Here is a 14,240-nt window from a genome sequence, read left to right on the forward strand (position 1 = left end):
GTAAATTAAAGTTTATAAAAATTAGACTAAAGTTGCAAATTTACGATGACATCATCAAAAAACGACTGTGATGGCCATATCAAGGACACTCAAAATAACACTCTAAACTCGACTGAAAACCCATCGTCTGGTTTGCTACTTGACGAAAAAACTATTGCAACAAATGTACATCAGTCAGAACAAAATTTATTTGATTTTTCTGATAATTTTGGAACCACAACTAATAGTTTGTTAGGGAATTTAGAAACTGATATTTCGGTTAATAATTCTGGACTATTAGATTTTACTGAAAATTCGGAAAGTTCTCGAAATAATACTTTGTTGGATTTCACTAACCTACTTTCCACCCAGGACAAAAACCCACCAAATTTGACTGAAAATTTAGAGGAAAAAGACAAGACAAGTTTTGAAGATTCGTTGTTAAATTTTAATGACAATTCAAACCAGGAAACTTCTGAAAATAGTTTGTTAGATTTTAGTAATTTTACAGATAATAGCTTTTCAATTCCTAAAACAAATCAAGAACCGACTAATTCAGGTTTGTTGCTGGACATTTTAGACTTTAATACTTCACCAATACCAAGTGAAAAATCTGCAGGAAACTTTGAAATTTCCAAAGAAAATGATAATATTAATATTTTAGATTTTTCTAATATTGAAGACAATTCACAAAATTCTAAAACTGTTACAACTGATTTGGATATTTTCCTTGAAAATCCTGCCACAAAACCAGATCTAATCACTAAACCTACAGACACAAAATTAGTAAGTTTTACTGATGATTTTACAATGGATTTTACTCCCGTTAGCAGTAAGAATGTTGATTTGGATACTACTATTTTACCTTTGGGTTCAACTATGGATATTATTTCAGCTGATGGTAATGTAGATCTCCTTGATAATGAGATCCCTTTAGTACAGGCTAGTGAAGTTAAAACCGCAGATTCTCATACCAATGATCTACAGAATAATAATAACGCTATTGACGTATTAACTGAAGAAAGACCTTTTGCTTCCAATGATTTTGGATCTTTTGACAGTGATGTTGCTGAACAAAATAATAATCAAGCCCTTGTAGATTCTACTGAAAATACAAATGCCAATAGCAATGAACTTGATGATTTGGTATTGCAAAATGATGATAATGTTCTAGACGTGAATAGTACTGTCGTACAGGCTAATAAAACTACTTTTGTTAAATTTAAAATTAATGATGCCCAGACTGAATTATCAGAAAATGACATGATTTTACAAGACAATGATAAAATCTCTGTAAATGAAACTACAGGCATAGGTGCTGATCATGATAATTGTGATTTTTCCTCACCAGAAAATAATGACAATTTCTTAAATAACGACTTATTGAGTTTAGACACTTTTATTTTAAATGCACCTGATAGTGATATTAACAGTGTCAATTGCAATGAAGAAAAAAATGATTTAATTTCTGAAAATAATGACGACAAAAATCTTGGTGATCTTAAAGACTTTGACTCACAACTGATCAATAAAAGCTTAGAAATTGTAAATACTTCAATAGCTGGTGCTCTTAGTTTTGGAGATAATTTTGTAGTGCCACAAAATAACACCAGTTTAAATTCAGACGTTGTAAGTGATGAAATAAACCATGAGTTACTTAAAAACAAAATTGATAAAACCGAAAATGTATCTGCCAACACAGAAAATCTGCTGCTAAATGATGTAGATACTGATGATGGTTTAAATCTAAAATTTATTACAGAAAATTTGGATCTAAAACCTGACATAATTCCTGAATTACAAAAGTCTGAAATTTCTGATAAAGCAGATGAAACCACTGACAAAACTCAAGAAAATTCTTCCATATTTACAAATGCCAGTGATAAAAAAGTTGTGAAATTTGAACTACCAGAAGATAATGGGATTTTAAATCAAGAGATGTTTTCTAATCTAGGCGATGACAAACCTATGAGTGGTGGTTCTGATGCCCAAAGAGCAAATAATTATGATGCTTTAGAAACAAACCCAATAAATACAAACTGGGATGATCCAAACTTAATGGGAAAAGATGTTGATTCACCTATCAAAGAATTGGTTTTGAAAACTGAATTAAAAAGACCAACTGATGAAAATTTGAGTTCATTTAATAACAAAAATAATGCCATTGATGACCCTATGGTTGCCGAAACAAGTTTGGAACTAAAGATAGACTCTGATCTTGAAGTAAACGATGGTGCCCAAAATAATACAGCACTTGATATTATATCAGATGTATCTAATAACCAAAAATTCAGTGGTAATGATGATGATTTTACCGACTTAACGTCATCTTTTTTGGAAAATAATTCTCAAGTGTTAGAACCAACACCACAAACAGAAGAAAATGAACTGAAAACAGATGCAACTGACTTGAATATTAAACTAGTAAAAAACCAGCCAACTGATTTATTTGACAATGATGAATCTGAAGTATCTGAAGAATTTAAAAGTTGGGAAATTGTTACCACACAAAATGAAGAAATTTTTTGCTCAAACGTAAACCTGGGTTGTGATCAAGAGTCTGCAGCAAAAAATTTAGGGCAAGAGGATAGTTTATACCCCCAAAATGTTGAAGTAATCTCAGCCAACAGTGGTAGTGATTCTGCATCTTTAAATCTGTTGTTAACTGATAAAAATGAAAGTAAAAATGACAACTCAAACATACCTAATAATGGTTTACTGGAAACTGATTTGTCAAAAACAAATAAGGATGATATTTTAAATCTAAATAATTCACCACTTGATTCATGTGATGCTAAAATAAAAGGAGGTTTAACATTTGATGAGGAATTAAAGATCGACAATAATTCTACTTTTTTAGAACCCACAAAAAACATTAAATTAGCATTACTAGAGGACAATAATTCTAGTGCATTTGAAGATATACAATCTGAAAATAAATTTCAAAACATTGTTGAAATAGGTTCCACACTTGAAGCAAATGAAACTACAATTTTAGTAGGTGACCAGCAGCATTCTTTATTTGATGTTAAAAGCATGAATTCGGATATAAATACGGGTAGTAGTAAAATCAATGAAATAAATCCTGGCTTAATAGAAATGGGGACATCACAGCCCGGTTTACAACCTACAGAACAAACCTCTGATTATAATGTAGAATTGAAAGAGAGTTTACATAAGGCAAACAATGATGTAACGTTTCAGAAAAAAGAAAACATGGACAATACAGTGTCAACAATGGTAAATATAGATTTAGGTGAAATTGATTCAACTGTAGATGATTTTACACAAAATAATGAAAGTTATTTTAATGATAACAATGACGATTTATTAGAAGCTGATACAGAAAGTAGTGAAGACAATTTAATAATTACTGGCGGCCAATTTACTGACTTACAAGATATTATGACATCCGAAAAGGCAATTAAAACTAATGATGAATGGGTTTTACAAAGTGAAACTAAAGAAAACATAGGTGATAATGATGTGCTAGAAATCAGGTCAAATGAAGTAAGTGTCGAGATGGGTTCAAGTATTTGTTGCGATGAAAATTCAATTGATGAAAATGCAAATCAAAAAGGGGAAAATAATTTGGTTTTCGAACTAAATTCTACACATTCTGATGTAGAGCAAAAAGTTGAAATTTCAACAGATCAAAATGAGACAAATTTGGAAGAACCTCATCTAGGTGCAAGGTTTGTAAATCCTTTATTTACAAGAGGGGAGAGTGTGAACAAAGAACCTGTATCTTATGCCGAAGATTCTGAAAGTAATTCAGAAGTTTCAACATTGGAAAATAATGAAGCAGCTAACTGTATTGTTCATAATAATAATGAAAATGTAGAAACTAACACAGATAAGTTAGACTCTTCTGAAACTACTTTAAAATCTAATGCATTGAACAGCGAAATAGATTCTGAACCAATTGATAAACAAGACCCTGTACCAGAAACTGGACCAGAATCTGAGCTAAATAAGCAACCAGAGTTTAAACAAAATAATAAACCAGACTCTGCACTAAATTATGAACCAGATTCTGTACCAATTACTGAACCAGGCACTGTAGCTAAAAATGAACCAGATTTTGAGAAAAATATTAAAAGTGAATCAGAACCAGATATTGAACCAGACTCTAAACCATCCAATGAACCAGATCCTGTACCAAACAATGTACCAGATTCTAAATCAAACAATGAAGCAGATTTGGTACCAAATATTGAACCAAAGACTAATGATGATTTGTTTGAATTTTCACCACCAATGGCGCCACCAAGAACTAACAAAAAATCAACAAAAAAAATGGTTTCTAACCCTGACGTTTCCTCTAATACAGAAGGTGATGATGTGAGTGGTAGTTTTAAGAAAGATGATTCAGAAATAGAACCAACCAATTTACCAGACTTGTTAGCAGAAAATGAAATGGAGGGTGAACCAAATAAAGAACCAAACGTTACATTAAAGAATGAACCAGATTTTGAACCAATCAATGAATCAGACTCTGAACCTAATGATCAACTAAACCCTTATTCACCAAACAATAAAAATATTTTTGAATCAATTGGTAAACCAGACTCTGCATCAAAGATGGAATTAGATTTTGAACCAAATATTGAACCAAATTTTACACCAGTAGGTGAATTAGGCTCTGTCGAAAATACAATGGAATTGGAAGACCATTTGTTTGAATTTTCATCCCCAAAAGCACCACCAAGATCAAGGAAAAAGGGAACTAAAAATCAAGGTTTTGATCTAACTGAAAGGGTGGATGCAGTAGAGGATGGTTTAAATTTTGTTATTGTGCCAGATAAACCAGCTTTCTCGCTAAACAAGGAAATTGACCATGAACCAATTATTAAAACTGAACCCGATTCTTTACCAGAAAATAATTTAGAGTTTTCACCTGAGAATGAACCAGAAAATTTTGGACTAAATAATAAATTGGATTTTAAACCAAACAATAAACTAGAACTTGTGTCAAATCTTGATTTTAAACCAGTAAATAAACCAGATGTTCGACTTATAGATGAACCCAAATCTGATTCAGAGAAATCAAACATTGAACTGAATGATGACCCAGACTCTGAACTAAATCAAGAACCAGTAGATAAACCAGTTGGTACACTAATAGATGAACCAAAATCTGTTTTGAGTGAACTAAACATTGAACTAAATGATGACCCGGACTCTGAACCAAATCAAGAACCAAATGTCGAACCAGTAAACAAACTTGATCTAATAAATGAACCCAAGTCTGCTATAGTCGAACAAAACATTAAACTAAATGATGAACCACACTCTGAACTAAATCAAGAACCAGTAAATAAACCAGATGGTAAACTAATAGATGAACCAGAATCTGTTTTGAATGAACCAAACCTTGTACTAGATGACGAACCAGACTCTGAACCAAATCAAGAACCATTAAATAAACCAGATGGTAAACTAGTAGATGAGCCAAAATCTGTTTTAAACGAAAAAAATATTGAACTGAATAAAGAACCAGACTCTGAACCAAATCAAGAACCAGATGTCGAACCAGTAAATAAACCAGATGTTAAACTGATTGATGAACTTGGTTCTGTTTTAGATGAACCAGACATTGTAGTAAATGACGAACCAGACTCTGAACCAAATAAAGAACCAGTTAATAAACCAGATGGTAAACTAACAGATGAACCAGAATCTGTTTTGGATAAACCAAACATTGTACTAAATGATAAACCAGACTCTGAACCAAATCAAGAACCAGATGTCAAACCAGTAAATAAACCAGATGGTAAACTTAGAGATGAACCCCAATCTGCTTTAGATGAACAAAACATTGAACTAAATGATGAACCCGACTCTGAATCAAATCAAGAACCAGATGTCAAAGCAGTAAATAAACCAGATGTTGAACTAACAAATGAACCCAAATTGGACTTAGATAACCCAAACATTGAATCAGATTTTAAACCAAATAAAGAACCAATTTCTTCTCTAAACATTGAACCTGATGCAGAACCAGAAACATTTTCAGAACATGCACTAAATAAGGAACCAATTTTGACACCAATTAGGGCACCAGACTCAGAACTGAATAACGATTTAGTTTCTGAACCTGATTCAGAAAACAATAAACTTGATGCTACTATTGAAACAATTGCTGCACTAAATACTAAACAAGACTTGGAAAATGGTTCAAACATTGAAACTACAAAGAATGGAATTGATTCAGAGAGTGAAAGCGCCGAAAGTTTTGGTTCTGATCACATGAACATTTCTGATCTTGAGAGCTCGGATTCTGAAGTTTACATTGACGAAAATGCTCTTGAATTTGACGACAACCCATTTGAATTCTCACCACCAAAGGCACCACCAAGAACAAGCAAAAAGGCAACGAAAAATCGAGTTCCTGAGCTTGTTGGTAGCCGCAATGCTGTAAGTGATGTTTTAAGAGTTAGTTCTGTACCAAGTAGTGTATTTATTGGTGAAGAATATATGAATAATGACCAAAATTTAAGTGAGAATTCCAACACGGAAAATACATTTGACATTAGGGATTTTACACAAGAAATAACTTTAACCCAACATAGTGATTTTCTGCAACAAAATATGTCATCACGAGAACAAGATTTGAATGATTTCGACTCGGATTGGGATTTTGCCCAAAACATGAAACCTGTGATTGAAATGTTGCCTGTCATTGAGGAACTTTCTGAGCCGGAGTCTGAAAATGTAGAAAAGGTTGATCAGAACGTTTTGCCTAATGCAATAGATTTAGCTAATATTGATATTCTATTAACTAGTCCAAGTGGGAACACTGTAACTACCCTGGAGAAGAGTAATCATCCAATACCTAGTGATAAAAATTTTGATGAAAATGATGAAGCTTTATTTTTTGGCGATTTCAACATCTCAGAAAATAAAACAAATGCTGATTCTGTTAAAAAAACTCTGGATAATGGTCATGATCAATTACATTTTGCTGATCCTAAAAGTATATCAAATGAATTAGAGAATATCGATTCTTTGAAAACTGTTCAAAGCGAAACTAATGATGATCATAAATTTTTGTTAAAAAAAAATAACGACCTAGTTAAGTTACCCCAAGCAAACATTGAAAATCCTCTAAACCCTGTTAAAGAAAATATTAATGCTAAGGAAAATTCAGGGATATTGTCTGGCAATGAAGAATTAAAATCTAATGACTTTACTAACCAAATGGTAAGTAAAAGTGATGACAACTTGCAAACGGAAAGCAGTAAACCATTAAGAGATGATATGGTTAACCAAGATTACGTTGCTGACAACTTATCTTGTGGGAAAGATATTGAATTGGAACAACAGCAAGTTACATCTAAGCAACAAGATGACATTCTACTGCAACAGAAAGTTCAACAAGATGACCTGGTACTTCATCAACAACAATCAGACAACGTCAAACAACAACAAAATGAAATTCAGTCACAACAAGATAAAATTCTACCACAAAAACAACAAGACGAAGAAACACCGCAACAAAATAAAATTCCACAACAAATTGAAGTTGTACAACAAGAAGATGACATTATACTGCAACAAGATGAACTACTAAAACAGCAACAACATACAGATGAGGTCAACCAACAACAGAATGAAGTTGAACAACAACAAGATGAAGTTGTACAGCAACAACAACATGTTAAAGTTGTACTACAAGAAAATGACATTATACTGCAACAAGATGAATTAGTACTACAGCAGCAACATACAGATAAGGTCAACCAACAACAGGGTGGAGTTGAACAACAGCAAAATCAAGCTGTACAGCAACAAGATGATGAAAAAATGCAGCAACAAGATGAAGATGTACAAAAAGAAGATAACTTTTTACTACAACAAGATAAACTAGTTCTTCAGCAACAACATACAGATGAGGTCAACCAACAACAGGATGAAGAAGAACAACAAACCGATGATCTCAAACAACTCCAAGATAAAGAAACACCACAACAAGATGAAATTCTACAACAACAACAACAACAAGATGAAGTTGTATCAAAACAAGATGACATTATACTGCAACAAGATGAACTACTAATACAGCAGCAACGTACAAATGAGATCAACCTACAACAGAATGAAGTTGAAAAACAACAAGATGAAGTTGTACAACAACAACAAGATGAAGTTGTACAACAACAAAAAGATGAAGTTGTACAGCAACAAGATGATCTAAAACAACAACAAAATGAAGTTTCGCCACAACAAGAGGAAATTTTACAACAACAACATGATAAAAAAACGCAGCAACCAGATGAAATTTTACAACATCAACAAGATGAAGTTGTACAACAGCAAAAAGATAAAGTTGTATCGAAACATGATGATCTAAAACAACAAAATGAAGTTTCGCCACAACTAGAGGAAACTTTACAACAACAACATGAAGTTGTACAGCAACAAGATGATCTAAAACAACAAAATGAAGTTTCGCCACAATGCGAGGAAGTTTTACAAGAACAACAACATGATGAAAAAATGCAGCAACAAGACGAAGTTGTACAACAAAAAGATGACATTTTACTGCAACAAAATGAACTAGTGCTACAGCAGCAACATACTGATGAGGTCAAACAACAAAAACATAAAATTGAACACCAGCAAAAAGATAATCTAAAGCAACAACAAAATGAAGTTCCGCCACAAAAAGATGAAATTCAACAACAACACTACCAAGATGAAGATACACAGCAACAAGAGGAAATTTTACAACAACAACAAGATGACATTATACTGCAACAAGATGAACTAGTAATACAGCAGCAACATTCAGATGAGGTCAACCAACAACAAGATCAAGTTAAACAACAGCAAGATGAAGTTGTACATCAACAAGATGATCTAAAACAACAACCAGATGAAGTTTCACCACAACGAGGTGAAATTCAACAACAACTACAAGATAAAGTTGTACTACAACAACAACATGATGAAATTGTACTGCAACAACAAGATGATAAAGAAACACAGCAATTAGATCAAATTGTACAACAACAGGATGACATTAACCCGCAACATGATAAACTAGTACTACAGCAACAACATACACCCGAGGTCAAACAAAAACAACAAGATGAAGTTCCACCCTTGCAAGATAAAATTCTACAACAACAACATGATGAAAAAATGCAGCAACAAGATGAAGTTGTACTACAAGAAGATGACATTTTACTGCAACAAGATGAATTAGTTCTTCAGCAACAACATACAGATGAGGTCAACCAACAACAGAATGAAGTTGAACAACAAACCGCTGATCTCAAACAACTCCAAGATGAAGAAACACCGCAACAAGATGAAATTCTACAACAACAACATGATGAAAAAATGCAGCAACAAGATGAGGTTGTACAACAAGAAGATGACATTTTACTGCAACAAGATGAATTATTACTACAGCAGCAACATTCACATGAGGTCAAACAACAACAAGATGAAATTGTGCAACAACAGGATGAAGTTGAACCACAACAACATACAGATGAATTCAAACAACAAGCAGATAATATTTTGCAGCAACAAGATGAAGTCAAAAAAGAAGATGAACTAGTAAAACAACAAGAATGTCCAGTTGTCAAACAACAGCAGGAAAAACATGAAGTTGTACAACAACAGCAAGATAAAGTCAAACCACAAGATGAACTAGTACCACAGCAACAACACAACACTATTCTTAAACAATCTGATGAATTTGTACAACAACAACAGCAACAAGATGAAGAAAAATTAGCTATTTTATTTGCTTTAAAATCAAATGAACAACAAGTCAATAAACCTAAGTAAGTTAATAATTATTTTGTGGCTACTTTACTTTTTAAATATAAAAACTGTTTTTTTTACTATAAGTTTTGAATAATGTAAATGAATTTTTATTTTTAGGAGCAGGGTAAGATATGATACAATTGGCAGTATAGATCTTCTAAGTGATTCTGAGGATGATTTAGGTGACATTTTAAATCCAATGCAAGCAGACCAATCAGGTTCAAATTTTTTTTTTAAATATCTTAAAAATATGACAATGATAATAACACTAAAAACTGTGTTTAACTTAATGAGATTGTATTTCTTAAATTTGTTTTTTACGTACAAAAAGTTTAATTTTTTACAATCAGGTGATGAACTAATTTCTCCTGAAGATGATGTTGATTTATTTGCTTCTCCTACAGTGCCCCCTTCTAAGAGAAGATCAATTGCTCCTCCATCTTCTTTGGTTTTGAGTATTGCTTTGGATGAGGATACTCCAGTTGGCACACCAACCCAAATGATGCAAGAAAAAAGTAAAAAATGTTAAATGAAAATTTAAGTTTAACTAATTTGTGTAAATTTATGTTTATTTTATAATTCTAAATATCTTTTTTTATAGTTGAAGAAATACAAGAAGAAAAAATAGAAGAAATGGAAGATGTAGATCTTTGGGATACAAATAAAAATAATGTTGGTGAAAACAAAGGTGATAAAACTGTTGTGTTCTTTAGCCTTATCTCTTTTTAAAAGCTATTTTAATTATTCAGTTTGGCAATAATAAAAACCCCAGTTAGTTACTTTTTTTAACATGTACATTTTAAACCCTTTAATTTTAGAACCGCTGTCACAGGCCAATGCAAATAAGACAATAAATAGTAATGTCCATCAACTAATACCTCCAGCTGATATTAATAAAAATATTGTCTGGGAAACTATCGTGATTGATAATGAGGATTATAAAGTTGATGGGAATGCTATACAGCCTTATAAGAGAGTCATTTCACATGGAGGTATGTTTAAAAAAACATTTGGATTGAAAATTCTCTGTTATGTTTTCTAAAAAAAAAAGTTCTAACTTTGCTCTAAAAAAGTTATCAACTAGTTACGTATCTTACATTAATTTAAATTAATTTTCCTTGCAAAATCTTCCTTGCAAAAAATATTTATATTTTTAACTACAACAAACTAAAAATATTTTTTAGGATTCTACAAAGACAAACAAACTATCGTTGAAATATTTGGAAACTACTTGCCAGACAACAGTATTCCAAACTACACTTGGATTATTGACAACTTATTTCTGTAAGTTTAACATGAAGAAAAAGATACTTTGTTTGTACATTTAGATATTTATATGTAAAAAAGTCAACTTTGCTGCCCAAAGTTAGGGTAACAAGTGGACTTTCTAACCACTACACCAATACCTGGGGTATTATTACACCAATATTAGTATTATTTGTTTAAATTGCATTTTTATTAATTTTTTTTAAAAATTTTTAGGTATTTGCTTTCCACAATGCAGCTTTTGGTTCAGGACAAGAAATATGTTGTCATATTTTTCAATAATTCTGTTCCGAAAAGTCGGTATCCTAGTTCAGGTTGGCTGAAAAAATCCCACCTACAAATTTCAAGAACTCTTCGTAAAAACCTGACTGGATTTTATATCGTACAACCTTCTTTCTATTTAAAGACACTTACTACATTTTGTAGAGCCTTTGTCAGGTATATTTGTATAAAAAGAAACAAAAGTAGCTTATTAAAATATAATATATATTTCAAGTGGAAAATTTACAATAATTGTAATCTATTAATTAAGAAACTTAAAAAGATTAAAAAATATTGCAAAAAAATGTTAAGCATAACACAAATATTTTGCATAAATTTGATTTCATTTATTCTACCTAAAAAAATTATTAATTTAGTTTTTTTAGTATTTGCTTTAAAAAAATTATTAATTTAATTTTTTTAGTCGAAAAGCATTTAAAAAAGTAAAACACATGAAAAACCATATTGAGCTGAAACAATTTATTCCAACTGACTTTCTCTTTATACCAAGTGATATTACAGGGTAACTTTAAATTTTAACCATAATTTATAAACATTAAAATTTTAATTCGGTGTTTATCAAATTCAAAACTTTTTATTACAAAAAATTTATTCAATTTATTTTGTTATTGGTTTTTAATAATTGGTTTAATTTTGGTAAGTTAAAATTCAAATTAATATAAAAAAAATGATTTATTAAACTGTAATTTTATATATATGTCCTATATTAATCAAGAAATAAGTTGATTCATTTAATTAAATTTGATTTTGTTTGAATAATAATTACAGAAGATTTCTACATTCATTTAATGAGGTAAGTTAATATCTTGATTTTTTGTGCCAAAAATTTATGATTTTTTATTGATTTATCTAATTAATGCAATAAAAATTTTGAACAATGTTTTTTTGAGTAATTTATATGTAAAATACTTATTAAAGCCCATTTCTAATACATTAATTTATTTAAAAATTTTGGCAATAATCTATGTTTAATTTTTTTTTAGAAAAAAATAGAAAATTCACCTACTACTGCTTGGAGTTGGATATGGAATAGATAATAAAGTTTCCATTTCGCATTCGAATATTATCCACAAGTTTAACCCTAATTTCGGTTATTAAATATTTTTTGCTTAGGCTTTGTGATTCTAAATAAGTAAAACTTCTTTATGTAAACACTGTGTACAAACTATAAACTATTTTAAATAAAGACTTATTATATCAATGCCAATGCATAATAAATTGTAAATAAGTGATAATAGGGCAATATAATATGCAAACTTATTTATATAACATACAGTTAATTAATTTTTTTTTTGTTTTTGGCTAAATGTTCCTATCAATTTGATTTGTACATAACTTTGTAAACTTTTTCTTGTTCCTAATATTAGTTACACTACAGTAATTTTTTTAGTGGATTAAACTGCAAACTAAATTTAATTTAGGTTAAGCTGCTTTAAGAAGTGCTGTCCTGTTTTAATTGTGCAATTAGTTTTGATTTAAGATGGTTATGCAACTTTGTCTAATTAAGCAAATAATACCTTTTAAATAGTATTTTAAATACAACTTATATATAAACTATTAAACTGTAGCTGTTTACTTGATTTAGATCATGATGTATATATTTTCATTGATGAAGTAACTGTGCAATAATAATGTTACTATGTGCCTTACTACAAAAATCGCAAGTTTAGATTGCTGCTGTTTATCTAATAAATTGTATGGGTTGATTACCAATAAAGTTGTTGTTTTATAAGGTTTATATTTAAGTTTTAAATATTTTAACCAAGTTATTTGGTGGTTTAAAGTGTTTAATTTTTACATTCCTCATAAAAATTACTTTATAAAAATGCAGCCACGTGGTGTTGCCAGTGTAGCAACAATGGATAAAAATTCGCGCCATAATTTTACTAAGTTAGGTTTTCAAGTTTTAGCGAAATCGTTAGCCTAACGTCAAAATGAGTTTACTCTTTGTCTTTGGTTCGCGAATATACCATGTAAGATACATTCTTAATATAAAAAAAATTATTATATTGTGTGAGATAGATTATATGATTGACAGCACGGGTTTTAATGCTAACCAGTCCATCACTCTGTTTGTCCGACTTACTGGTTTGCTGATTAAATTTAGAAATTCTAGACTACTCTTGATCCGTGGTGGAAATAATTGCAGCAAAAACAAGGCTGTTTATTCGAAAACACGATGCCTTTAATCCCGCAACCTTTGAATCCAATTACCCTTTTAACTGTCACCGCAAATAATAATTTGTTTTTGGACCTACACGAACGTATTAATTCCATGCAAAATACGAGCAAATAGAACAACATGATGTTTGCATTGCGTGTTTGGCAGATTAAAATAACCTAGACTGGCGTGCCGATTAAGGTTAAATATAAATATGGCGTGTAGTTTACATTTTGTGTGGCTAATTTTAAAACAATATTTTTAACATTGGGATTTGTACGTAAGTCATTGCGTTAAAAATACGATCATAAAACAACACCTTACAAAATTAATAAACACATGGATAATCCTGACAAAATTTAAGATCTTTTAAATTACCAAAAAAATATTGTTTTTTTAGATATCGTATTAGCAATTACTTTTATGTAAATGATGATATTGTATAGCAAACTGTCAAAAATTACTAGCTGCAAGGTTAACTATGTTTCGTGCAAATAAGACTGACTGCAAATTGCATTACAAAGCGTTAACACCGCACGCTATGTGTATTTATATTCCCTTACGTAACAAACTGTTACAACGACCTAGGTTAAACTTACCGACAGGAAAAGTCAGTTCACGAATGCTTATTGCATAACAAAAACGTGTGTTACATAAAGTTTAGGAGACAATTTTAAAATTGAGGTAGATTATATAAATATGTAGTAAAAATTATGTAACTTTATTGAGTTATAAAAAGCAGGTGACATTGAATAGAATTACTTAA

At 30.7% G+C, this 14,240-nt stretch overlaps 1 protein-coding gene across 1 annotated transcript; it reads left to right on the forward strand.

Moving 5' to 3' along the window:
• Window positions 1-45: 45 nt before the first annotated feature.
• Window positions 46-12,939, forward strand: LOC145750916 (uncharacterized). Its single transcript, XM_082566988.1, has 10 exons — window positions 46-9,782; window positions 9,883-9,983; window positions 10,116-10,280; window positions 10,367-10,453; window positions 10,584-10,757; window positions 10,950-11,049; window positions 11,248-11,469; window positions 11,717-11,815; window positions 12,082-12,106; window positions 12,297-12,939. The coding sequence occupies exons 1-10, from the start codon at window positions 46-48 to the stop codon at window positions 12,348-12,350; spliced, it is 10,764 nt and encodes a 3,587-aa protein (XP_082423114.1). The 3' UTR covers window positions 12,351-12,939.
• Window positions 12,940-14,240: the final 1,301 nt, after the last annotated feature.

The sequence above is a fragment of the Corella eumyota genome, chromosome 4 (genome assembly GCF_963082875.1).
Source record: "Corella eumyota chromosome 4, kaCorEumy4.1, whole genome shotgun sequence".
Lineage (NCBI taxonomy): Eukaryota > Metazoa > Chordata > Ascidiacea > Phlebobranchia > Corellidae > Corella > Corella eumyota.